The sequence below is a fragment of the Balaenoptera borealis genome (genome assembly GCF_965194805.1).
Source record: "Balaenoptera borealis genome assembly, chromosome: 10".
Lineage (NCBI taxonomy): Eukaryota > Metazoa > Chordata > Mammalia > Artiodactyla > Balaenopteridae > Balaenoptera > Balaenoptera borealis.
Window position 1 is genome coordinate 64,456,360 of NC_138874.1, and position 24,422 is coordinate 64,480,781.

General features: G+C 48.1%; 1 protein-coding gene and 1 long non-coding RNA gene across 6 annotated transcripts in view; one reads left to right on the forward strand and one right to left on the reverse strand.

The window, feature by feature from the left end:
• Nucleotides 1-24,422, reverse strand: part of LOC309635489 — a 456,622-nt gene that overhangs the window by 189,718 nt on the left and 242,482 nt on the right. The gene's annotated exons all lie outside the window — the stretch shown is intronic.
• SH2D4B (SH2 domain containing 4B) overlaps nt 1-24,422 on the forward strand; it is an 81,944-nt gene that overhangs the window by 44,561 nt on the left and 12,961 nt on the right. For 2 of the 5 annotated variants that reach the window (XM_082406759.1, XM_082406757.1), the window contains exons 5-6: nt 6,898-7,114; nt 11,172-11,296. The exons of 1 other annotated variant lie outside the window; for it this stretch is intronic. In XM_082406759.1, the coding sequence (XP_082262885.1) occupies nt 6,898-7,114; nt 11,172-11,296 (342 nt within the window). Of the gene's footprint in view, nt 1-6,897; nt 7,115-11,161; nt 11,297-23,068; nt 23,184-24,422 lie in introns of all 5 variants that reach the window. 2 more of the 5 variants (XR_014248844.1, XM_082406756.1) reach the window with 2 other exon arrangements.

The window sequence follows — 24,422 nt, forward strand, 5'->3', positions numbered from 1 at the left end:
CTTTGGTAAAACACTAAAATTCATTAGCCGGTATTTATTGGTCTCTTAAATGGCCTTTTCTGTTTCCCCATCTTCACCTCTTGTCCCCTCCCCACAGGAGCTTCCCCCCCAGCCATTCTAAGAGGGATGCTCCAACTCCCTCTTGCCTCTGGGCCTCTGCCCCTGAGCTTCCTCTGCCTAGAATAGCCTCTCCTTGGCCTCTCTTTGTTGAATCCTGTGTGTCCACCAGGCATCAGCTTAAATGTCCCTCTCCAGAGGATTTCTCTGCCCGGATGAAGTGCCCCCTCTCTGGGGCCCCGCGGCACCCTGTGCACACCCCACACAGCTCCATTCACCATGTGCTGGCGTGTTTCCTCTCCCAGGCAGTAAGCTCTCCAAGGGCGTGGACTGTGTCTTGCTGGTTGCTCTATCCACATCCCCTAGCAGGAGCCAGGCAGCCAGCTGACCTGGTGACCTTGTGAAAATTAGAAAAAGGCGCCGATTCTTTAAGACGCTACGCTGCCATCTACCAGGAACTTGTTACAACATCTGTACATATCAATGATGGTCATGGGCGACTGCGCCCCCTGGAGTTGTGCAATGCACAGCTCGGGCCTGCACAGCACGGAGCTGGCACAGGGAGGCACTATACACACGTGCTGAATCAATGTGTTTTTAGTGCCCGAATGTGTTGTTTAAAGTGTTAAGAACCCTGCCTCTTGCAATGACTGGCCTGGCCATACTTCTGGAGCTCTGTAACTGCTCCCAGAGATGCTGCCAAGAGGAAACCCAAGTCCTGCTGTTTCTCTTCAGCACTGGAGAACTGAGCGGGAGGCTAGGGCACAGGCAGGGTCGTGATTCCAGAGCAGCCTGGCAGTTTTGGCAGCCCTTGGACGAAGCGGGGGATGGTCTCTATTTTCCATGGAGGGAACACTAAGACCCAGAGAGATGAAAACTTGTCCTGGGCTAGACGGAGTTAGGAGCAAAGCCAAGCAGATGCTCAGCTGTCTCCCCACCCCCGAGCCTGGGACAGCTGAAACTCCCAGCTCTGGCATGGGTGCGGCCGGACTCCGCAGACTGCGGGACTTGGTTTCTTTTGGGCAGGAGGGCTGCAGGCTAGGCAGTCCTGGAGGGTGGTGTCTTAGCTCTGGGAGGTGGTCCCACGCTGGGCAGATGTGGGTGCATCCTCGTGCTAGGAGAGCAGAGATGGAAGGGATCTTTCCCCCTGATCTGCAGGTGAGAGAACGGAGGGATGGCAGCAGGGACACAGCTGGGGACATTTCTAGCTAATGGTGACACCCTGCTGTGCTCTGGCCTCTTCATTCTCAGCTCGCTGCTCCCCAAGCCAGAATGTCCTTTTTTTTTTTTTTTCTTTTTCATTTTAATTGTGGTAGGGGACTTCCCTGGTGGTCCAGTGGTTAAGATTCCATGCTCCCAATGCAGGGGTGCAGGTTCGATCCCTGGTCAGGGAACTAAGATCCCGCATCCTGTATGGCACGGCCCTCCCCCCTCAAAAAGGTTATAAAAACCAAATAAATTGTGGTAAAATATACAACTTAAAATTGACCATTTTAACCATTTTTAGGTGTGTAGTTCAGTGGCATTGAGTACATTCATAGTGTTGTGCTACCATTACCACCACCCACCTCCAACATTGGTTATCTTCCCACACTGAAACTCTGTCCCCATTAAACTGTAACTCATTTCGCCCTTCCGGTAGCCCCTGGCAGCCGCCACTTTCTACTCCGTGAATTTAACTACTCTAAGTGCAATAAGTGGAATATAAGTGAAATCATACAATGTTTATCCTTTTGTGGCTGGCTTAGTCGCTCAGCATAATGTCTTTAAGATTCATCCATGTAGTAGCATGTGTCAGAACTTCCTCCCTTTTTGAAGGCTGGATGCTGTTACTTGTATGTGTAAACTATATTTTCTTTACTTATCCATCGATGGACATTTGGGTTATTTTCACCTTTTGGCTGTTGTTAATCATGCTGTTATGAACATGGCTGTACAAATATTTGTTTGAATTCCTGCTTTCAGTTCTTTTGGGTATATATCCAGAATTGGCATTGCTGGATCATACGGTAATTGTATGTTTAATTTTTTATGGAATTGCTGTACTATTTTCCACAGCAGCTGCACCATTTCACATTCCCACCAACGATGCCTAAGGCTTCCAATTTCTCCATGTCCTTGCCAATACTTGTTACTTTCACTTTTTTTTTTAATTTAAAAAATTTAAAAAATAATAGCTATCCAAATAGGTGTGAAGAGGAATCTCATTGTGGTTGGTCCATTTTTTCAGTCTCTAAATTCATCTTTTCTTCTGGTCCTCAGTGTTTTCATGCTGCTCAGCTGTCTTTATGTATTTCTGAGAGATGAGGTTCATTCTCCCTCTTAACAGATGGAGAAAGGAGACCCTGGAACCTACCTTAGAAGTGGGAATGGCCCTGGCCCCGCTTTGTTCTGCGTGCAATGCAGGCCTTGGAAACTTGGGCCGTGGGAGGAAGCGGGTGACTCGGTTGGGGCCCTCGTCTCTGCAGTGCATCCTCCGGGGACAAAGACTGTCCGATACTTGCCACTTCAGGGCACAAGATGCTTGTGGTTGTTTTCAATGGGATAGAAGAAAAAACTTTGAATTCTGGCTGAGGGTTTCCATGGCAGAGTCATATGATACAGTTCGAATCTATCCCGGATTCAGAGAAGGAACAGAAGCAACCTTTTAAGATTTCAAAGCTTAATTTAGGGTAAGCTGGAAGTACCTGGCAGTCCAGTGGTTAGGGCTTGGCACTTTCACTGCCGTGGCCCCGGGTTCAATCCCTGGTCGGGGAGCTAAGATCCCGCACTGCTTGTAAACAGACCCAGATTCCATGTGACCGATCATCAAGGGTGCCCGCTCCTGGACTGGCCAAGAATTGTTTATGGCTATATTTTGAACATGGCAATGCCAGGGCTAATGAAAATAAAAGTTTTAGCTAACACTTACCATGGTGCTTAAAATGTAGCTGACACAGGTCTAAGTGGTTTATATTATTAGCTCTCTTAACAACTTCATAACAACTTTATGAGGTAGGGACTCTTATTACATCCATTTTACTTTTGAGGAAACGGAGGCCCAGGGTGATTAAGTAACTTGTCCAGTGTCACACAGCTGGTAAATGAAGTTGAGATCTGAACCCAGGCAGCTAGGTTCCAGAATCAGGCTTTGGGAAATCTGAAGAAAGGATCAAGGTCAGAGGCCTGATTTAGTAAGACATTGCTTTAAAAAAAGTACTTCATAGTTTATAGAATTTTATGTTTCATTTAATCTTCATAATAACTCAGTGTGGCAGACGTTCACGTCCTTCTCATTTTGACAGAGGTGTAAAGTGAGGCCTAGAGGCATTCAGGGACTTTCTTAAGAAAGCTGGCATGGAGTGTTGATGAGGATGGGAGAAAAGGGAACCCTGTGCACTGTTGGTGGGCATGTCAAATGGTGCAGCCACTATGGCAAACAGTATGGAGGTTCCTCAAAAAATTAAAAATAAAGCTACCATATGACCCAGCAATCCCCCTTCTGGGTATATTTCCAAAGGAAATGAAATCAGGCTATTAAAGAGATATCTGTACTCCCATGTTTATTGCAACATTATTCACAATAGCCAAGCTATAGAAACAACATGAACATCTGTCAACGGATGATTGGATAAAGACCATGAGAATGAAGGAAATCCTGCCATTTGCAACAACAAACATGGACCTTCAGGGCATTATGCTAACTGAAAAAAGTCAGACAGAGAAAAATACTACACGATATCACTTATATGTGAAATCTAAAAAAGCCGAACTTGCAGAAACAGAGTAGAATGGTGGTTACCAGGGGCCAGGGGGCGGGGGGGGGGGGTTGAAGGGGGAGGTGGGGAGGAGTTAGGGAGATGTTGGTCAAAGGGTACAAACTTGCAGTTAGAAGATGAATAAATTCTGGGGAGCTAATGCACAGCCTAGGGATTACAGTCAACAATAATATGTTACATGCTTCAAAGTTGCCGAGACTAGATCTTAAATGTTCTCACCACACAAAATTAACTATGGGACCTGACGGAGGTGTTAGCTAATGCTATGGTGGTAATCATTTTGTAATATATTAAGTGTATCACATCAGCACATCGTACACCTTAAGCTTACATATGTCAGTTATGTCTCAAAAAAAGAACACGAGAAAAGAAAAAGACCCAAGAGAGCCCTCTCGGAGCTGCCGTTAACCCTGTCTGACTCCACATCAGTCCCTTTTCCATAGTCGGGGCTGGGCGGCAGGGCTGGCTTCCTGGTGCAGCCTCAGCTGCATCCTCACCTCCGAGTGCCCTCCAGGCCGCTGCCTGGGCATCATAGCTGGTCTGAGTCGGTGGACACAGCTGCACAGAGGAGAGTTCGCAGGATGGTGGGGAGCTTGGTGGCGCCCGAACGCAGAGCGTGGGCAGGAGCTCAGAGGCCCACTGGGCTGGGAAAGAAAGTGGGGCGGGCAGGATGCTCCTTAAGGGCCAAGGGGTTTGCCCTTTGTCCTGTGTGCATTGGGAGCCACTGAAGGCTTCCGAGGAAGACAGTGGCAAAGCTAGAGCTGGGTTTTAGGAGGCTGGGTTTAGTCCCTCTGTGACCCACAGCTTGTGCACTCTCCTAGCCAAGTTCCAAAAATCTGTCTTCCTAGTTTGCATGTGACTTCCTTCTGTCACTGAGTGTGACCGTCTCTCAGGGGCTGTCAACACTCAAAGGTCACTGGCCCTTATAGGGCACAAGCTTCTGTGTCTGGTTTGTAGTCTAGTGACCGCAAAGCCTGTGCTGGGGAACCTGGCCTTGTTTGAGCCTCGTGGTAGCAGGCACTATGGTGTTCTTAGTACCTGGAGTGGAAATATAGGTTTTTTTTTCCCCTGGGGTGGATTCCTCCCTCTTCTTTTTCTGGAAAAACTCCTATTGACCTTTCCAGACCCAGTGGGATGCTCCATTTCCTGTGGTGGCCCCTGGCTTCCTCACAGAAATGTGAGTGCCACTGCCCCTAAACTCTGACAGTACTTCATCAGTCCCTGTTCTCCTTGCGCTAGAGATATTTATTTGTCTTCTTTTCCCAGCTAGGCTCTGAGTGCCTTGAGGGAAGACGTCTGGTCTTTGCTGTCTCTATATCCAGCTCAGGGCCTGGCAGAGTTAAGTACTTAATTGGGCACAGTCATCCAAGCATATTATCACCTGCTGACTGAATACATATGTATTCATATGCATATGAATGCATCAGTGAATAGACCAAAGAAAATTCCCCTCCTGCCCTGGAGCTCTCGGCTTATTAGATCCTCTGCATGTGACTTCCACATCCATAAATACCTTCTGAGGGACAGACTTCCTGCTGCCTTCCTCAGATCTGGGGGATGTTATGTTTCGAGAGTGGACTTTGACAACTTGAGAAGGAGAAGCGCTTTCTTTCTGCATGAGGGCCATGTGCCTTGTATCCTCCAAATGCTAACAGAATACAGTTCCCTGACTGGTAGGTTGTAGGTGCTTGCTACACAGGTATTGGATGGAGATTGGAGTAGAATTAGACTATGGGAAAGATTTTACTCCCGGGGTGGGGGGGAGGGTGACCTGCTTGGGCCAGGGCAATCCCCGGTCTTGCACAACGAGAAGAACACGGCCAGCTCCACGAGTTCTCTACAAAAGGACTGGATTTTAGAGGCAGACAGGGGCCTGACACGATGCAATCAGACTGCAAAATAATTGGTTTTAATCCTAGACCGTGCCTGTAACAGGTTTTGTTCCCTCTCTTGGCACTTTCCCAGCCCCAGGACTCCCTTTTGAGTTTTAGAAGCAGCAACTTGCAGATGCCCACCCTGCCTTGGGGAACATGAAAAGACAGAGGCTAGAGAGAGGGGCCTCGTGGCATTCTGGGACCTGCGGCGTGACAGAGCTGTCCAAGGATCCTCTCCCTTCCCTCCAACGCACTCACCCACCAGCTGTCAAGGCCACAGGACACCAAGGAGAAAGGGCACCGTAACTGGGACTCCAGAGTTTCCAACAACTCATCCTGTGGTAGCAGACAGGGTGGTTCCTGGCCAGGCTTGGCCACTCACCCAGCTGGTCAAGTCGGCGTCCTTCCTTGGAAAGCAGTTTCCACATGAGTAACATGAGGAGGTTGGATGGGATGCTCTTAAATGCTCTTGTGGCTTTTTGTAGGAAAGAGCAGGGGCTCTGGTGTCAGATACACCTGATTGTAAAATGGAAGGAAGCTTGAGAAGTGGGGTAGAGTGGTGTAGAGAGCTGCATGGGCTTCAGAGCCAGACACACCTGGGTTCCGACCCTGGCTCTGCCCCTTATTAGCTATTTAACTTCGGACAAGTTGCTTAACCTCCCGGAGGCTGGGTTTCTGTGCAAACATAGTGATGTGCCCTCCTCCCTTGGTGGCTGGAGGAAGTGTCTATAATGCGATATTGCAGGGAGGGCCCGGAGCTCAGGGCTTGGCACAGAGAAAGCTGTCATCAGCATGGGTGGTGGCAGTGGTATTTGAGATGCTAACCCCTTCGACAGGTGTCCTTGGGGCGGGGCACGGGGTTTGAGAAGCTGCTCTGAGCAGGGCACTCCAGGAAGAACTACCCATGGAGATGTAAATTTCCATCCAAAAGTTGCTTGCTCATTCTGGAACAGGGCCACAGGAACAGCTGGACCACCCCAAACTGTCATGAGTGTCTTTATCCCCACAGGGACAGGCTAACCCAGGGCTGCTGGCTCAGGTCGGGCCTGCCATTGCCGGGTGCCAAGCCTCCACGCAGCGCACGTGGGTGCATCCGGATGAATCCTGGGACTCCGGGTGAGTCCCAGGGCTCCTGGCCATGTACTGGCTTGCTCAGTGCATGGCCTGCGCTGCGGGTCTAGGTGAACACGCTCTCTATTCCTTTCCAGTGCGTCGGTCCAAGGCGGCTGACGAGGAGAGGAGGCGCCGAGCCCAGCGCGCCCGGGACGAGTACCAGCGCCACTCCCTCCGCGCCATCCAGAAGGGCACGGTCGCTGGCCTCAGCTCCAGGTTCCGAGAGCTCGGCCAGAGCCACGAGCAGGAGGCGAGACTCTGCCACCACCTCCTGGGCCCGGGGCCGCCTTCACCCCTGGCCGTGCCTGGCAGGTGGGTCGCGGACCTCGCATCCCGCATCCGCATGCGCGATGTGTCTGGGGGGAGGGCCTCGGCTGGGGCGTAGGGCACCAGGGATCCAGTCCGGCTCTGCCTCCGACTTGCTGTGAACTTTGGGGCTAGTCTTCTCCCCTGTGTTGGCCTCAGTGCCCTAGTCTGTGTAATGGGGCAGGAGTGGGGGAGAGGAGTCGGGGTTGGAGATTTCTACCAACTCTGGAGCTCTGGGAGGCTTCATCTCTTTGGGGTCTAGGATTCCTTTGAGAATCTAAAGAAAGCCGTGTACCCGCTTCTCTGCGAAATGCACATATGTAAATACCCCAAAATGTTTGCATATAATTTCCAGCTCTTAAAGATCCGTAGACCCCAGGTTAAGAACTTGTAATATAAGACCTCAAATGGGTTAAATGTGGCCCAGCAGCCTGGAAGCAGAACTGGCTGCTGCTTTTTGTAACCACAGGCAATGCTGGTGCATCCCGGGTTCTGATAGCCGGTTGCAGATGAACGCAGTTGAGTGCAGGAGGGTCCTTACACGCTGGGCTGATGAGTGGTTTGGCAAGGGCACTCAGGTGACTGACTGCCCATGATTGCTGGGACCGAGGATCAGGAGGTTGACTGGAGCCTCTCCACCTGCCGCCTGTGCCCACCTCAGGCCAGCCCTAAGGCTGGTTCCCCTCCTCATTATTGCTGATTGTCTGCTGCCCCAGTGAGGGCTCAGAGGCTGGATGGTGAGTTCCTGCTGCTCCCTGAACCACAATAAACCTGCAGAAGAGTCCATTCAGCCCCAGATGATAGAGGGTTGTCTGGGTTTTGCTTTAATTGGGATTTAGGATTATTCATAAAACCCCCTCTCCCTCTCCCTGCAGCCCAGGGAGAACTGACCACATCTGCGTTTCTTCCTTCCTTCCCTCCCTTCCTTCCCTCCTTCCTTGTCATTTATATGATTCACAAACCAGAAAGTTTAAAAAGATACATGGAGAAAAGGCTGACTCCCATCCTTGCCGTCCATCTACTCAGTTCCCTCTTCCCTGCACAGGGAACCACTGTTCTTAGTTTGTGTGTCCTCCCAGTTCCTTTTCGCAACTGCCAAGGTGAAAAGTTGTATCTCCCTCTTTTTCTTTTTTTTTGCATAAAAGTTTGCCTATCATACACATGGTTCTGCATCTTGATTTTTTTTCCATTTAACTATAAATTTTGGAGGTCTTTACATATCGATTCTTACCTGATGATTTTTATTTAGTTTTCTTTTTACAGCTGCATAGTATTCCACTGCATGGCTGTGCTCTAATTTATTTTTCAAAACCTCTATTAATGGACACTGGTGTTATTTGAAATCTTTGGTTATTACCAACAGTGCCCTTAATGAGTAACCTTGTAGACATTAATTTTATACACATGCTACTATTATCCACAAGAGAGATTCCCAAAAGTGGGACCACTGGGTTAAGGGCTACGTGCACTTATAGTATTGATAGTTACCATCAACTTGCCCTCCACAGGGGTGGTACCAATGAATACTCTCATCCTTTAGCCTTGCCAACAGTATGTTGTCAGACTGTTGTTTTGTGTGAGAAATAATATCTCAGTGAAAATTTAAATTTTCATTTCTATTTATGTGTGAGATGAAGTATTCTATATATGTTTAAGGGCCTTTGGTATTTCTCTATCTGTCTGTTCATTTCCCTTCCTGCCTCTTCATTGTGTTATTGGTCCTTTCGCCATCTGTTTCTAGGAACTCCTTAAATATTAGGGAAAATATTAGGGATGCTTTTCTTTGTGATAAACATTTTTTTCCCCTCAATTTGTCATTTGTCTTTTGACTTTTATGATGATGTTTTCTGTCATGCAGGAGTTCTTGATTTTTATGAGGTCAGATTTTCTTTTATGTTTCCTGGATTTGGAGACATAGTTAGAAAAGCCTTCTTCCTCTTGTGCTTTTTTTTTTTTTTAAAGGAGACATATAATTTGTCCTTCAGGCCCAGAAGACAGAGCTGCATGAACTGTGTTGCAGTCTGGCTCCAGGCTCGCTGTGTGTGGCTGTCAGTAGAGGAGAAGTGACAGCCACAGTGTGCCGCCTTGGGTGGAGCAGGGGGACCAGGGACCATGCAGATGCAGCGGCAGACCCAGGCACCAGAAGCCATGCACCAGCCTCCTTCCTGCGGCTGCCCCATGAAACAGGTCCCCGTGGCCTCACTGCTCTCAGCACTGTGGTGCTGGCACCGGCGGCCGGCCCACGCTCGCCCAGTTATGCTGGGGGCAGACACATTGTTGATGGGAGAGAGTTCCAGGAGAGAGTTCCAGGTGCAGGCGTGAGGCTTCTGACCAGGTCGCCTCTTGGAGCACTTGGTCCTAGCATTGATATTCTGGGGAATCAGATTCTCTGCTTAGAAACAGAGGGACAAGAGTGAACGAATTTTCCTTGCTGTTATTTATAACCTCCTCTTGCCTTCTAAGGAGGATGAGTCCTAGAAACCAGAGGATATTTTTTTCCCCCTGAGCACAGTTGTTTATCGGGGAATGCAAGTGTGAAGGAAGAGGCTGGGGCAGGGCTGCAGTGTGCTGCTTCATAAAGAGGCAGAGCACCTGAGGTTCCTGAGAAGAGGGAAACCCTCAAGGGCGGATACAGAGGAGCAAAGCTGGCTGGTGGGGGGTTAAAAAAAGCCTGCAGAGGTGGCAGTGGGAAGCAAGGGATTTGGAGCACCGGCTCCACTGATGATGGCTTTAAGCTGTTCAATGGAACCTCACCCTCTGTCTTTCTTATTGCATCTTTTCTAAAATCTACATTGTTCACTACTGTGTGTGTGTGTATGTGGATTCATGTTAGGGCAAGTAAAAATAGGAGCTCATTCTGGGGTTTGCCAGGAAGTGCTGGGCTCAGCATCAAAGTGTTTGTTGGTGCAGGGGAAATGCAAAGACGTCGTGACTTCGTGCTGACGTTTATTTCATAAGCGACGATGACAGTGGTGGTGAATTCTAAATGCCAGTGCTATTAGGTGGACAGACAGCGATGACAGTGTGAGAATTTGCCAGGCTGCTGTCACTCAGGTGGAAGGGTGAAAAAGCTGTGGTTGTTCAAGCTGGGCCCAAAGTCTGCTGAAGCTCTATTTTCATCCCACACAGCAGTGCCGTGTGATCTTGCTGCATATCACCTCAACACACAGTGGTGTGTGTTGTTATGGGGCATGTGCTGTCAAACCCTTACTGGGCTTCATGTTAGTGTGGCTCTAGTACAGCGGGGTCTCACTTGGCCCCGTCTCTGTATACGTTCAGAAGCCACAGTATAACAATTAAAATCTGGGCTTACTTATGAGAAAATGTCAAAAAGCATCTAATTTCTTACTCAGACCTTCTTCAAGTGCCCCTGTTCATCTCCCTCCCAGGATCTTCAATTCCACACCTGCTCCTCCAACAAAAGTCAGCCCGGGCAGCGACTCTTTCCTCCCCTCTCCCTTTCCTCTGTCCTCTTCCCTCTTACTTCTTGGTGGTGAAGCTCAGCCGTTTCCAGAGCAGATTGAGGCTCTTCACTGTCCCGGTTCTGCCTCATAAAACATGGAAGGCTAGCTGGCCAAGCCAGGTGTCCCCTTAGACGGCAGGGGTGGGTGAGACGGGGAGGGGCAAAACCAGAGTTCTCTTCAGCGCGGGTTTGGGGAGGGCGGAGGACACGCACATATTAATGATTTTGCTCCTATTACATTACGATCCTTCTTCATAGATGCTGATGTCTATGCCCTGGCCATTCTAGAGGGCAAATATGCCTTTTCCCTCCCTCAGACATCCCCTCCTATCCTATTTCGCACTCGCACCTGCGTGGCTTTTTTTCAAGCTAAGTGACAACAGTTTTCTTTTGGGAAAATCAATAACAGCTGGTACATTATAATCTGCAAAGTGCCTTCAAGTACCTGGACTCATTTAATCCTCTCCACAGGCCTGAGTGTGGGCGTCGGGATTGTTCACTCTCACAGCGGTCTTCCCCACTCCCTCCCGCTCCTTCCTTCCCCTCTCTCGCCCTCCGCTCTCTCCCTGACTCTCCCACACTCGGTCTCTGTCTCCGCAGGACTTGGGAGCGGCCCCTGTGTCCTGTCTCCAGAGAAGTCATCGTCCGCTGGTTTAAGGAGGAGCAGCTGCCTCGCCGAGCTGGCTTTGAGAGGAGCACCAAAGCCATCGCCCCCTGGTTCCACGGTAGGGTGGCTTTCCAGATCCCCGGGGCAGATCATTTCCACGTCTCAGCCTCCCTCTGGGGGTGGTGCGGGGTCCTGAAGGGCCGCCACAATCAGAGGAGTCAAGGACTTTAGACTCTGCTAATTCCACTCCGGCCCCGCAAAGACTGGCCAGTCTCCCAAGGCTAAGGCTCAGCGCTCCTGGCTCACCTGCTGGGAGTGGAGTAGAGAGAGGTCCCATGTCTGTCCTGTCTTTGCTCATTGAGTGTGTTGAGCTCAAGGCACAAGCTTTGATTTCCCCAGGGCGTGTGCTGAAACACCGAGTGACCTTTGTGGAGATGGTCAGGGACCAAGCACAACGTCTGTGAGCGGGAGTGCAGGGGACTGCAGGCCCCAGGGCTCTGGACGTGCACTGCCCTCTGCTGGGAAGGGAGGAGCGTGACCCTTGCCCACTGCCCTCACCGCGCAGCCTCCTTGGCCGTCCAGGGCTCCTCAGCGGCATCTCCGGTCTCCGCATGGGGCCTGGTAGGTGTGTGAGGCCCCTCAGGGCCTGATGAGTGAGGTTAACCTGCGAGCAATGAGAAAACCCCGCCACACGAGAGGTGACGCTAGCCTTTCCGGTTAGCCGAGGGCTCAAAGGGGCCAGGGCCCTGTGTCTCAGGCATCTCTGTATTCAACCCTCACCTCTGCTTCTTACCTGCTCAGGGATCAGGTAGAGAAACGCATCCAAGACAAATGTACCCTCTTTCTCTGTTGCCACTGATGTTGAGTTCTTCACCTCAATAACATCCCCATTGTGTCAGTCAGATTGTGCTTAGTTATGCTACAGTGAGAAATGATCCCAAAGTCTCAGTGACGTCTGCCAGCCAAGACTCATTTCTTACCCATGTAACATGCCCAGTGGGAGTTGGTCGTGAACTTTAATCTGGGCCTCAGACAGAAGGAGTTGCCTCTACTGGAAACGCCAGTGACCTCATGACAGAGGGAAAAAGAGGGGCATGGCCAGAGACACACGGGCTCCTGGAGCTTCTGCCTGGAACTGACGTATGCCATTTTTGCTCACATTTCTCTGGCCAGAGCCAGCCTGGCATCTGTGGTATGGACAGTTTGGAATGATAATAGAACCTGTTAGGACCACCATCCACTTTCAGACCCCTTCCTTCTCCTGGGCCTCCACAAATCTAACAGAAGGATGGGGTGGCTCTTCATGGCTCAGAAAGTCGACAGTCGACGTTCATGTGTGGCCTAGCTGTGTGTCCCGGGGATTTCCTACCTCTGACCTCTGTCCCTGTTATGTGTCCCCGTAGCCCCTGTGAGAGGTTCCGTTTGCATCACTGCTTTCCTTTTCATTCGTATATTATCATAATCATGGAAGCACAAAACTAGCATCTTGGGCACCTGCGTAGTGCACCTTAATAGTTCTGTCACGGTTGGGGTTTGTCAGAACCACAGGCTGCTCTGCTGTACTTGTGGCAGCCAACGGAGAAGGCACGGCAGAGGTGCTTACATTTATCTTTAGCTTTATTTTCTATCCTGATGAAAAAGACATGTAATTTTTATATTGTCACAGAAGAAGCAGAGCCATGATTTAAGTCTCGAAATTTATGTAACTGGTTTCATGTTCTTCTGACAGTTCCACCATAAAGCGTGCAGGAACGTTGCTAATCCGCGGACCAGAGCTATGTGTCAAAGTTTTCACTGATCTGTGACAAGATGAAAGGAAAAGGCTCACATGTGGAGGGTGGCCAACTATCTTTGCTTGGAAAGGACTGTGTTGTACTCGAAGATGATATCCTCTCCTCAGTTTTAGTGTTAAAATGTCCTATGTCTTATGAATTGATGGTGATAGTAAGCAGTAGTTTTTTTTTATATATTGCCTTTGCTCAGAAAAGCAAAAAGGGAGCAGCCCCATGTTGGTTTCCACACTTTTTACTTATACCTAAAATCCCAAAGTCTGGAACTCCTGGTATGGTCCAACTTCTCTTCCAACGTAGCAATTCCCTACAGCATCCTTGGTGGGACTCCCCCATGTTAATCTGTACAAGAGAAGAAACCTCCTGCCCCACAGGCTAATAGTCAGGGAGTCTGCTGCAAGTTGGCTGGGGCTCTGCTCCCAGCTGGTCTTGGCTGGGCATCTTCGCTGGGGCGGCTCTGCTCCGTGTAGCTCTCAGGCTTCTCCCGGGACTGGCAGGCTAGCCCAGGCGTGCTCTTCTCAGGAACCAGACAGCACGTGGCAGCACGCTAGGCTCCAGAGGTCTAGCCTCCGAACCAGCACCCTGTCACTTTCACCTCGTGCCGTTGGCCACAATATGTCACAGAGTTGAGGCGCTGGGAAAAATATTCTGCTCCTTTTGTGTGAGGAACTGCAAAGCCATGCGTCAAAGGGTATGAAGACAGGGAGGGGAGGAGAATTTGAGCCAATAATGCAATCGATCGCAATCCCAATATAAATCTTTTCTTTCTTGGGGAAAGCATTCCTGGTTAATTTAGATGGATTTTAGATGCAGGTTAAAAAGGACTACTGTGACTTCTATTTTCTTCCCTTCTATCAAACATATTTGGATGTGTCAAGGTCTAATCCAAAGAATGATATAGACAAGGAGTCTGAAGATCTGGGGCCCCCCCTAGAACCTAGCAGCTCTGTGACCTTGGGTATGTCCTTTAAATTCCCCATCTGTGATGATAACATTGACTCCACAGGATACGTATGAAGATCAAGCCAACAAATGTGCTCTGTCCACCATAACGAGCCGTTGGCATGAGTGCTGATGCACTGAGGTGGGCCACTAGAGACCCCACCTCCCTGGGGAGACAGTTTGGGGAAGTGGGCTCAGAGCACAGAGCGGGAGGGAAGGAGGAACTGGCTTCCCGCTGGGACCACGGGGTTCTTGATAAAGTCCCCACTGTTAAAAAGAGAGAGAAAATGCTAAAGTCATTCCTCGTTTCTCCTCGGTTCATTATTATGTTCCAGCGGTTCTAAGAGAGACTTCTGGTATACAAAAATACTCCTGAGAAAAGCTAGTGCGTATAAGCTTGGCTTTGGGGGGAAAAAAATATCTATTTTTGGACTTCAACCTGTATCTAAAACTATTAAGAATACCCTCTGTCTGAACACTGGCTCAGTCAGAACCCATTTCTTTTCCTGAGAAAAGACAACACTCTAGAAAACAGTCACACTTGGTCCGTGGTTCATTGTCCTGGCAGCAACCCACTGGCTGGCTGCGACTGGCCCTTAAGGCTTGGCGGGGACTGCGGCGGCGCAGTGGATGGTGGAGCTGCGGCTCCGGAGTGGATCTCCTGATGGCCTGTGCTGCATTCAGGTGGGGTGTTCACATCACGCCTTTTCTGACAAGCACCATGTAGATGGTGCAGCCTGCGGGGGTCCAGCAGCTAGGGGTGGCTTTCCGTGCAAAGCAGAGCTCTTAAGTGGAATGGGCACTGCTTCCTACCTTCCCATGCTGCGACTTCAGGGCACACGTGGAGGAGATGAGTGTTGCAGGTCCCAGGGCTGCAGGGTTCTAGGACGGGTCCCTCCCTTTGGCTTCCTTGTCCACCTTGCTTGTGACCACAGCGCATCCGAATGTCTTTGAATGAGGCGGCGGGGGGGAGGATGTAGAAGTCATAGCAGTCATTTTTAGTGATTATTTGGGGAAATGTTTGTCTTGCAAAAGGGGGGAACAGAACCACTACTCCCCAATCTCTGGAGTTCTGTCTGGAGAAAGGGAGATTATTAAAGGGGCTTGGGGGCTGGGAGTTCTAAAGAGACACATTTCACTTCAATAGAAGAAAGATGGTTGCAGCTACTGTTGGGCAGCAGGATGGCTATTGGACTCCTCAGATGGGTGGCCCGAGGGCCCTTGAGAGCCTTCTCTCCCTAGCATCTGGGATGCAGTGTGATTCTGCTGGCATTGCCCCAGGACCTCCAAAGTTTTGTCAGGCGGTCAGGAGAATGGGGAAGGCTGGCCAGGGTGTGAGACTGGCCACAGAGCAGGCGCCCGGGCGGGAGTCTGCGGGCTGTGGAGTGAGGTGTTCTTCTCCCAGTGACTGTTGTGCTTCTTCGCCTTATTTGTGTCTCTGTTAGTGATGTTGTTTGTGGTCCAGGAGCTGAGGCACAGCAGTGGGCACCCCGTCTGGATGACCCTTCTGGGAGTCCTGCAGGGTGGCAGCCCCTAGGAGGTGGGAAGGATTGTGCCTGGGGAGGCCGGGGCTGAGTGGGAATGGGGTCTCGCTCACTGCGCCCCCCACCCCGGTCCCCCACAACTGCATGCCCTGGGACAGCACATGTGAAGTCTTGCGTGTTTGCCTGGCTGTGTAGACGTGCAGAGCGGTTTGACATGCACCATCTCACAGGTACTCTCAACTTCTCCTTGAGCTGGTCATGGTTAGCCCTTTACAGATGATGGCGCTGATGACCAGAAAGCTTGAGAAATCACCCTTATTCACCCAGCAGGAAGCACGGGAGCTGGGACAAGATGCAGGGCTTCTGGACCCCAGTTTTTCTTCCTCCATTCTGGTGGCCCCTTGAATATGCCGCTAGCCAGGCAGGGAGATTGGGGCGAAAAAGTGCCTCCTCTGGATTCACAATCCCTTACTGTATATTCACTTGAACTTCTGTTACGCACGGCCTGAGTTCTTTCTTGTAAATCTCACCCCTCCTCAATCCGTGGGCCTTCCAGAGCAGAGCTGCCACGGGTCTCCTGGCCCAGCTTGAGGGAAAATCTGGGAGTGCCCTGTTTGGTCTTTGGGGTCACTCTCAGGAGCTAGAGTGTCTGGGGCTGAGATGGAGGGAGTGAGCCAGTTAGGCTCTTGTCCTCGGCTTTCAAGATCAGTGGAAGGATAGGAAACTACGTGAGGCTTTGGAACCTGTTGAGAGGTGGCAACCAGAGTGGGGGACCCGGGTGGTGTGGACCCAGGCACCAAATCCATGTGAAGCAAGGACTGAAGAAACCAGGGGTAGAGAAAGTAGTGGTGGTGTTATAAGGATTACATGTATAATATTTATAAAGTGTTTAGAACTTGCAGTAAATGCTTCCACTTGTTATATGGAATAAATAAACATGGTAGCCTTTGGAGATGCATATTGGGATTTGAAGCATGTAAATGTGGCTTCATACCCTTAGGGTATGCCACTGCTATCACTTGGAAGTAAAGAGAAAGATGACATCAAATGACTGTTCATAAAAGGAAGATGGTACATATTTAGCCTTCCCCACAAAAAAGTAAAAGTCTGAATTTTTTTCATTATAATATGATACCCATCTTGAAGTTTTTTTAAAACCTGTGAGGGGTAACACATGGGTCATTTGGAAGGACGGTTAGCATGTCACGATCCATCTCGTCAAGTCAGATTGCTAATTTTCCTTTCCTGAGCAGAATTTGGAATGGAAAATTTCCACCAAATCTGATCCCAAATGCAAACATTTCTAAAGAATAAAAAAAGTAGGTCAGTTGACCTACTTTTCTCTTAAGTTCTTGTTTAAGCTGTTCCAACTAAGAAATAAAGGAATCTTTTTCCTTCTTTTTTAAAAGAATTGTGCACTGGCTATAGGGTATCAAAAAAAGATTACAAAGAAGAGCGAAATTATTTTTTGCTTTAGGAAAGCATTGACTGTAATGGTGTCCCCAAGATTGTAACTCTTTCCTTTCTGCTCTCTATAATTCCATGTTTCTGATTTCAGACCCTTTGTGTCTTGTCTACCTAACACTTTTAGTTTGGATGTTTTGCTGAGATTGTTTTCTGATGCACAGGTGTGGGTAACTAAACCGTGTGGGAAGGGACAGGGGTTGGGGGACCTAGATGGCTTGGATTTGATAGAAGTGATTTTTTATTTTCTATCAGGATTAAATAGAAGCACAGAGTGACAATCAACTTGATTTCTGTTGATGTTAATTGATTTAATATACTTCTGACAGTCTCATCATATTTCTGGTGGTTACAAGAGGTTCCTCCTACCTTGCTAACTCTGGGAAGTTTCTATCATAGGTTAGACCCAGGAAACTGCCTCTAGGTTTTTTTTGCTCTGGGACCTGTAGGCTACTTTCCCACCAATCCCCAGCCCCCAGCTCATCCCAGCCCTGGCACCCAGGGCTCCAGCTCATGCCAGAGCCCTTGGCCTCACATTTTTGTGATGACAGGCATGGGGTTGAGGTGGAAGACTTGGGGTGGGTGGCACAGCTGCTGTCTTCAAACCACTAATGTCCTCAAGGTCAGTGGCCTCAAGAAATGGAGCACCTGGTGAAAATCAAATCACAAGGTGCTGACATTCGTTCAGTCTGATCATCTTTTTAGCAGTTAGCTGTTCTGAGATGGAATAAACTACCTCCAGGAGCTGGGAGCACCCACTGCTGGGATGTGTAAACAGAGGTCAGATGGCTCTTCAGTCAAGACAGTGAAAGCGTGGGTTGTCCAGTCTGATGGGGATTAGATCAGATTACATGACTTTTCTCCCCCCACCTTCCCACTGTGAGCTCTTCTTTCTCTGTTTATCTGAGAAACAAATATGGCGGCTTTGACATTTGCTAGAGAATAAAGTACGGTCACTACAGTAGTTGAGAAGCTTTCTGGAAATGACTTATGTAACACTTATGCTTAATTGTTAAAAGTTTATTAGACCCAAATTACCTTCTGTTTAGTAATTAAGTTCTTCATACATTCACATGTCAGCATCATTTGCTTACAGCTTTCGTTTAAAATAGTGATGCTGCTTTTGGGTGTTGTGATTCACAGTCCCCCACATCAGCCCCCAGGAGTGCACGAGGCAGGAGGGTGTCCCCTGCTTTAGGATTCAACCTCCTGGAAACACTTCCTGCAGGGGATCAACATGGCTTGCAATTAACGTGTGTTTTCTCCTGTAATCATCACAAATACACTGTCAACCCCCTGCAGACAGTAAGGCATTACCAACATTTCTGTAGCCACATTTCAAGTTTATTTAAGTGTACAAAGAAAATGCACTTTTATTTTTCTATAATTTCTCTGATCTCGTGAAGTTATCACCAACCCCTTCTTCCCTGCTTCCAGGCCCTGTCCTCTGCATGGGGCTGTGTCTATCTGGAGGTGCCCAGAGGCACCACTTGGACTGATGGCATCCCTGGGAAGGGGGTACCTGACCTGGTACCACTCCTCCGTCAGGTGTGCACTGGTCTGTATCCCCGAGGTGTGGTTGGTTGGCCTCATGTGTGGGCTCACACTGGCTTTTATGTTTTACCTGGTAATTTAGTGACCATTTCCTTTGTGCTAGCTTTGTGTCCAGTAAATATCGAACATCCAGTATCTCATTTACCCTTTGCACAACTTTCTGGAAGAGGTAATAATACTAGCAGTTAGGTCCATGGTGCTTACAGTATGTGGGGCCCTCTTCTAAGCACATCACATACTTTAACTTCTTTGATGCTCATAATAACACTGTGTGCTTGCTACTAGCATTAGCCCCATTTCACAGATGAGGAAACTGAGGCATAGAGAACTGAGGCCACTTGCCTGCGGTTCACTGTTAGTAAGTGGGGGTGGTGGGATTCAAACCCTGGTGGTCTGTCTCCACAGTCCACGCTCCTACCTGTGACGCACTGTGGCCTTGCTGCCATCTCAAGGTAAGGAACTAGAGGCTCCAAAGGTTAAGAAACTGCCCTGGGGCACGCAGTGCCCAGGAGAGTCAGTTCCTTTCCAGTCCAGGATGTCTCCTTGAGGATGAAGAGATGGCTGTTCCTTTAGGAGACATCCAGCCATCTCTGGGCCGTGGGGCCAGCTGTTTCAGCTGCCATGCCTTATTCTTGGCTGGGGCAAGTGTCTGCTCCTCCTGCAGCTGGGGCCACCTCCCATAGAATTCCTGAAGGATGCTATCCCAGTCTCCACAATAAATGCAATAAATGGAGTCCTCATGGAGTAAATGCAGTGAATGGAGTAAAACAGGGAGTTGTCAGAGTTTGGGGTTGTTGAATTCCCTGGGCAGGGGCACCAGGGAGCAGGCTCCCTGTGTAAGGCAGTTAAATCATTTGTTGATTATTAATATGAAGCTTCTGTTGTCTGTGAGACACTGTACTAAGTACAGGGCATGTGGTGATGAACAAAACTAACTTCCCTCCCCTCATGGCACTTACATTCACTTGCAATTAACAGAAAAAAAATTGTACTGATATACTCAAAAGAGAATTTATTGGCTTATGTGACTGGAAAAACCCAAACATCAGGCCAGCTTCAGGATTTGCTTGATCCAGGGAGCTTAAGTTTTTAGCAACTGGCCTCTCTCCATCTCTCAACTCTGTTGCTCTCCATGTTGTTTTTATTCTCAAGCAATGCATCAGCCTGTGGTTGCATGTGTGCATTCATTCTCCTAGGTTCAAATCCGGCAGAGGATAGGGCATACTTTTCTCTCAAATAATTTCTGGTATTAGTCCCAATATTCTGCCTTGTTGGCTCTGGTTTGGTCACATGCCCACTCCTGAACCAATCACCATGGGCAGAGGGATGAGCTCTCTGATTGGCTAGGCTTGAGTCACACGACCATCCCCAGAGCAGGGAAGAGTCCATCCCATTGCAACTGTATAGACCGAGTGGGATGGTGTGGCCTCCCAAAGGAAGCTCACCATTCTCTTGCCAGAAGAAGGGCAAATGGTCCTGAGTGGGCAAGACCAATTGATGTCCACCATATCGAGGAAAATAACTGGCCTAGTGGAACTCACAGTAAGCGAGACTGGCATGAATCAAATAATGAATTTATGCTTCCAGTTGAGGTTAGTGCTACACAGGACCCTTGTGTAGCCAGTTTCAGAAGTCGTTTTGCTGGGTGGTTGCAACCATGTCATGAACAATGGCACCAGTGATTTGAACCTGGCATGTCAGCTTGGAGCAGGCAGTCATGGGCGTGGAATGGGGCCTCTTGTGCATAATATATCTGGAACCAAGATGCTTGTCCAGAGAAACACTTGTCTCAGCAGTTAACTGTGGCTAAATTTCATCTGGAGTTATAAAAAATGAAGGCATTTGAACTCATTCATCACAATCTCTGTGGCTTTAGGATGCTCTGAGAAACTGTCCAGAATGAAGCGATTAATAATTCCAGCCCCGTAAATGATACCGTCTGGAAAGTACGGCAATAAGAAAGGAAAGTCACAAAATTGAATGAGAAAGGTAATGGAGGAGTTGTTGGCCGGTGAGGTGTAGCTTTGGTGAAAGCTTTAAGAAATACGCATGTCAGATAAATTGAGACCCATAAAAAGTAAAACGTCCTGTCTGGCCTGCCTGCCTTTCTTTTCAGGGAGAAGCTCTAACAGAAATAAAAGGAGCTCATTTGGTTACTGAGGTTCAATTCCAAGCTAACGATTTCAGGGACGGAGGTACGGAGGTGGCGGAGGGGTTGGGAACTGAATCCCGGGTCTGCTTTAGGATTTGCTAACATGTGGATTTATGGGTCCATTAGAGCAGAGGGTCTTTTGCAGGTATGCTTAAAGCGCCTTTCCTTTCCTGGGGCTGCCAGCGGTTAGCACCGATGGAGCAAATATTGAATATTTTGATAGCGAACGTGGAGTAGTTGGCGTTTGAGAGCATCTGCGTGGAATCCAGGGAGATGATTAGGCGAGGCGGCAGGAAGAATGCTCGGGAACTGTGCTCGAGGTGCCGTAACAGACAGGGGTCAGGAGCAGCTGGCTTCACTTCACAGGCGTGCTGGCTGCAGACTCCCGCCTGTGATGTTAATGCGGGGCTGATGGGAGCCTGGGCTTCTCTGCTGTGCCAGCGTACACGTTCCCTTCTGCCTGCCCCACCTTTTCACCCTCGCCTGATGCAACCGTGGGGAAGGGGGCTGCTGCCCTGAAGGGCCTCTGTCCCCTGACCTTGGCCCTGTCTTTTTGGGCAGTGTCCCCACGGAGGGCGCTGCAGTTAGTCAGATTGCCTCTGACCTCCCGAGAAGCCTTGGGCACATCAGGGGCCTGTGGGCCCGCTCAGGTCCAGTGCCCTGTTCCCCTTAGTCCCCATCAAGGGCCTCCATCTGTATGCTGGGATTCTGCCTCAGTTTCCAGGTTACACCTCTGTTTGCTTCTGCCGCTGACCCTGGTGAAGAGCAGGGCAGAATGAAAACTTAAGGAGTGGAAACATCACCAATCCTTGGAAGCCCCCGTGTGCTTCTCACCGGGGCAGCCCTCTTCCTTCCACCAGATACGATCCCTATCCTCAGTATTTTGTCCTTCATTTCCTTGCTTCGTGTATTGTTTATATATTGATCTCCAAACACTAGAGTGTTTAGCTTTGTGAGTTTTTCAATTTAATATAAATGGAACTATAGTGTATTTATTTTTCAGTTATTAGCTTGTTTCACACTTCATTGAAAAAAAATTTTTTTTTCTCATTGCATTTTCCCACTTCTGTTGTTTGGAGAACAACAGAACAACAATGCCTATCTTAGTGGTTAATTCAGGTGATTTAACATGCATACTTAATATATTATAAAGTTAATATATATCTTTACCCTCTTCCTAAACAAACAGATTTTTTAAACTCCAAGCACCCTTCTCTCAACTGATAAGATGTTGTCCAGTATTATAGTTCTATCTTATTCAAACCCTCAAATTACCCATTATTATTATTATTTTGTAAGTCAATATATATTTTTATTTTTATTTATTTTTTTCACAAGGACACGATTTTAATAGTTACTTATATTAAGATGCAATGTCTGCTAAATTACAAAAATTGCTTTAAAAATATATTGACTTAATTGTACTCATTTCCTTTTCTTTACGTATTGACATTTTTCAAATACTGCACATTGAAATTAATTCAAAACATGATCATTACAACATGTGGTAAATAACTTCATATCTACCTAAGATTGTTCTCATTCAAATTTTAAACTAATGCTTAGCGCATTAAACTTTATTGATGAAAATACTACATTCACATATTTCATAAAACCAGAGCTAGAAGGGCCTTAGAAAATAATCACACTTGCATGAAATGCTGACAAATAATTTACATATAGTTTCTATACAGCATTCTGTTCACACCATGTATAATCTTGACTTTACCAATTATAATTATAGATACACTAATGTTCAACTTACAATTTTAATGTAAGTCAATATATATTTTTAAATTGACCTACAGTAGCCATGCTCATCATTCCTTCTAGCATCTCAGATTCTCTGTCTAGGATTATATTTCTTCTAATTGAAGTATATCCTCTAGAATTTTCTTAGTAGTCAAATCTCAAATTTTTTTTTTCTGAAGATGTCTTTATTTTTCCCTTCATCTTGAAAGAGTTTCATTAAACACCATTATTTTTTTCTCTGCACTCTGAAAATTATCTCGTTGTCCTCTGGCTTCTATTGTTGCAACGGAGAAGTCAACCATCAGTTTAATTTTTTATTCTTTGCAGGTAATCTGCCTTTTCTCTCTGGTTGACAAAATGAGACGTTGAGTAGCTTTGTGCCATTTCACTGTTATGTGTCTTTGACTAATTCTCAGCATTCACTCTTGAAATATTCCCTCCTCTTCATTCTCCTCTCTTTTTTGGGATTCAGCTTATACATGTGTTAGACCTTTCATTCCATTCTCCATGTCTCTTAACCTCCTGAGACATAGATTAAACTTATGTCACATTTATATAAATGTCCCATGGTTGTGTCATTCTTGGTCTTCACTGTGAAGCTTCACTCACTTACCCCTTCTTCTCTCCTTTCTGCTCACCTAGCATCTACCCAGCCTTCAAGGTGCACTTCCCATCCCCCTTCATTGCCTCTATAAATCCTGCCCTGACTTCTACAGGCCTCATTAATTTCCTCCTTCTTGTGTCTTTCACAGCACTTGCTGTCCTCTGCATGAGATAACTTGGTGTAGAGCAAAGAGCACTGGACTTGGAGTCCGAGGACTTGAGTTCAAATTCTGGCTCCACCACTTAATAGCTCTGTGACCTTGGGTAAGTCACTTCCTCTTGTTGACCTTCAGTGTCCTCAGCTATGAACTGACGATGGTAGGGCTGTTAGGAAGCCTAAATGAGATGAGGGCCACTGAGTCCCCAGATACTGCCCAGTGCTGGCTTTGATAGAAGGCTTCTCATGTGACCCTTGGTGTATCCTTTTGCCTTTCTGCCTCAAAACGGAAGCCGTTTCTGGTAGACGAGTGGCTTGGGAGCTGGATACCAATGTTACAACTGTGGAAATGGAGGTGTGAAGCAACACTTAGGTGAAAAAGCCCTCAGTGAGTTGAAATCCCTGGCTTGTTTGACTCCAACCCATACCTTTCAATCCATTTTCCACCCTTGAACATTCTCACATTCTTCTGTTTAGGAAAGATCAGTAGCTCCCCATTGCCCTCAGAATTAAGTCCATAATCCTTTTTAATGGTATGGAGAGCACTTTGGGGACTGACCCCTGCCAGCCTCTACACATCTTGCCACTGCCCAGCTCCTACTTTTTTAAAACATTAATTAATTAATTAATTTTTGGCTGCGCTGCGCAGCTTGCGGGATCTTAGTTCCCCAACCAGGGACTGAACCGGTGCCCTCAGCAGTGAAAGTGCAGAGACCTAACCACTGGACCGCCAGGGAATTCCCCCCAGCTCCTACTTTAGCCCTCCCTCCAGCCACAAAGAATCCTGTGCTCATTCCTTTTGCAAACTGCCCTCCTTTCCTTGCCTCTGTTTTAACCTTTCTGTTTTCAGCCTAACTGGCGCTTCCATCCCTGGGCTCCAGGGCTGGGTGGGTCGCCTCCCTGAGCCCATGCCCTATAGCCTTTATCGCCACTGGTTACAGGGAGCACCACCCCTCCCACCCCCCCACTCCCCCCACCCCGCCCTTAAAAAAATTCTGCTAGTCTTGATTTCAGTCCAGAATCAGAGATTCTGGAAGGCAGGAATTCTTTCTCATTTAATACTGACTCCCAGGTGCCCAGCATGGGACCTGGTTCCTAGAGAGTTCTTTTTTTTTTTTTTAATTTATTTTATTTATTTATTTATTTATTTATTTTTGGCTGTGTTGGGTCTTTGTTTCTGTGCGAGGGCTTTCTCTAGTTGTGGCAAGTGGGGGCCACTCTTCATTGCGGTGCGCGGGCCTCTCACCATCGCGGCCTCTCTTGTTGCGGAGCACAGGCTCCAGACGCGCAGGCTCAGTAGTTGTGGCTCACGGGCCTAGTTGCTCCGCGGCATGTGGGATCTTCCC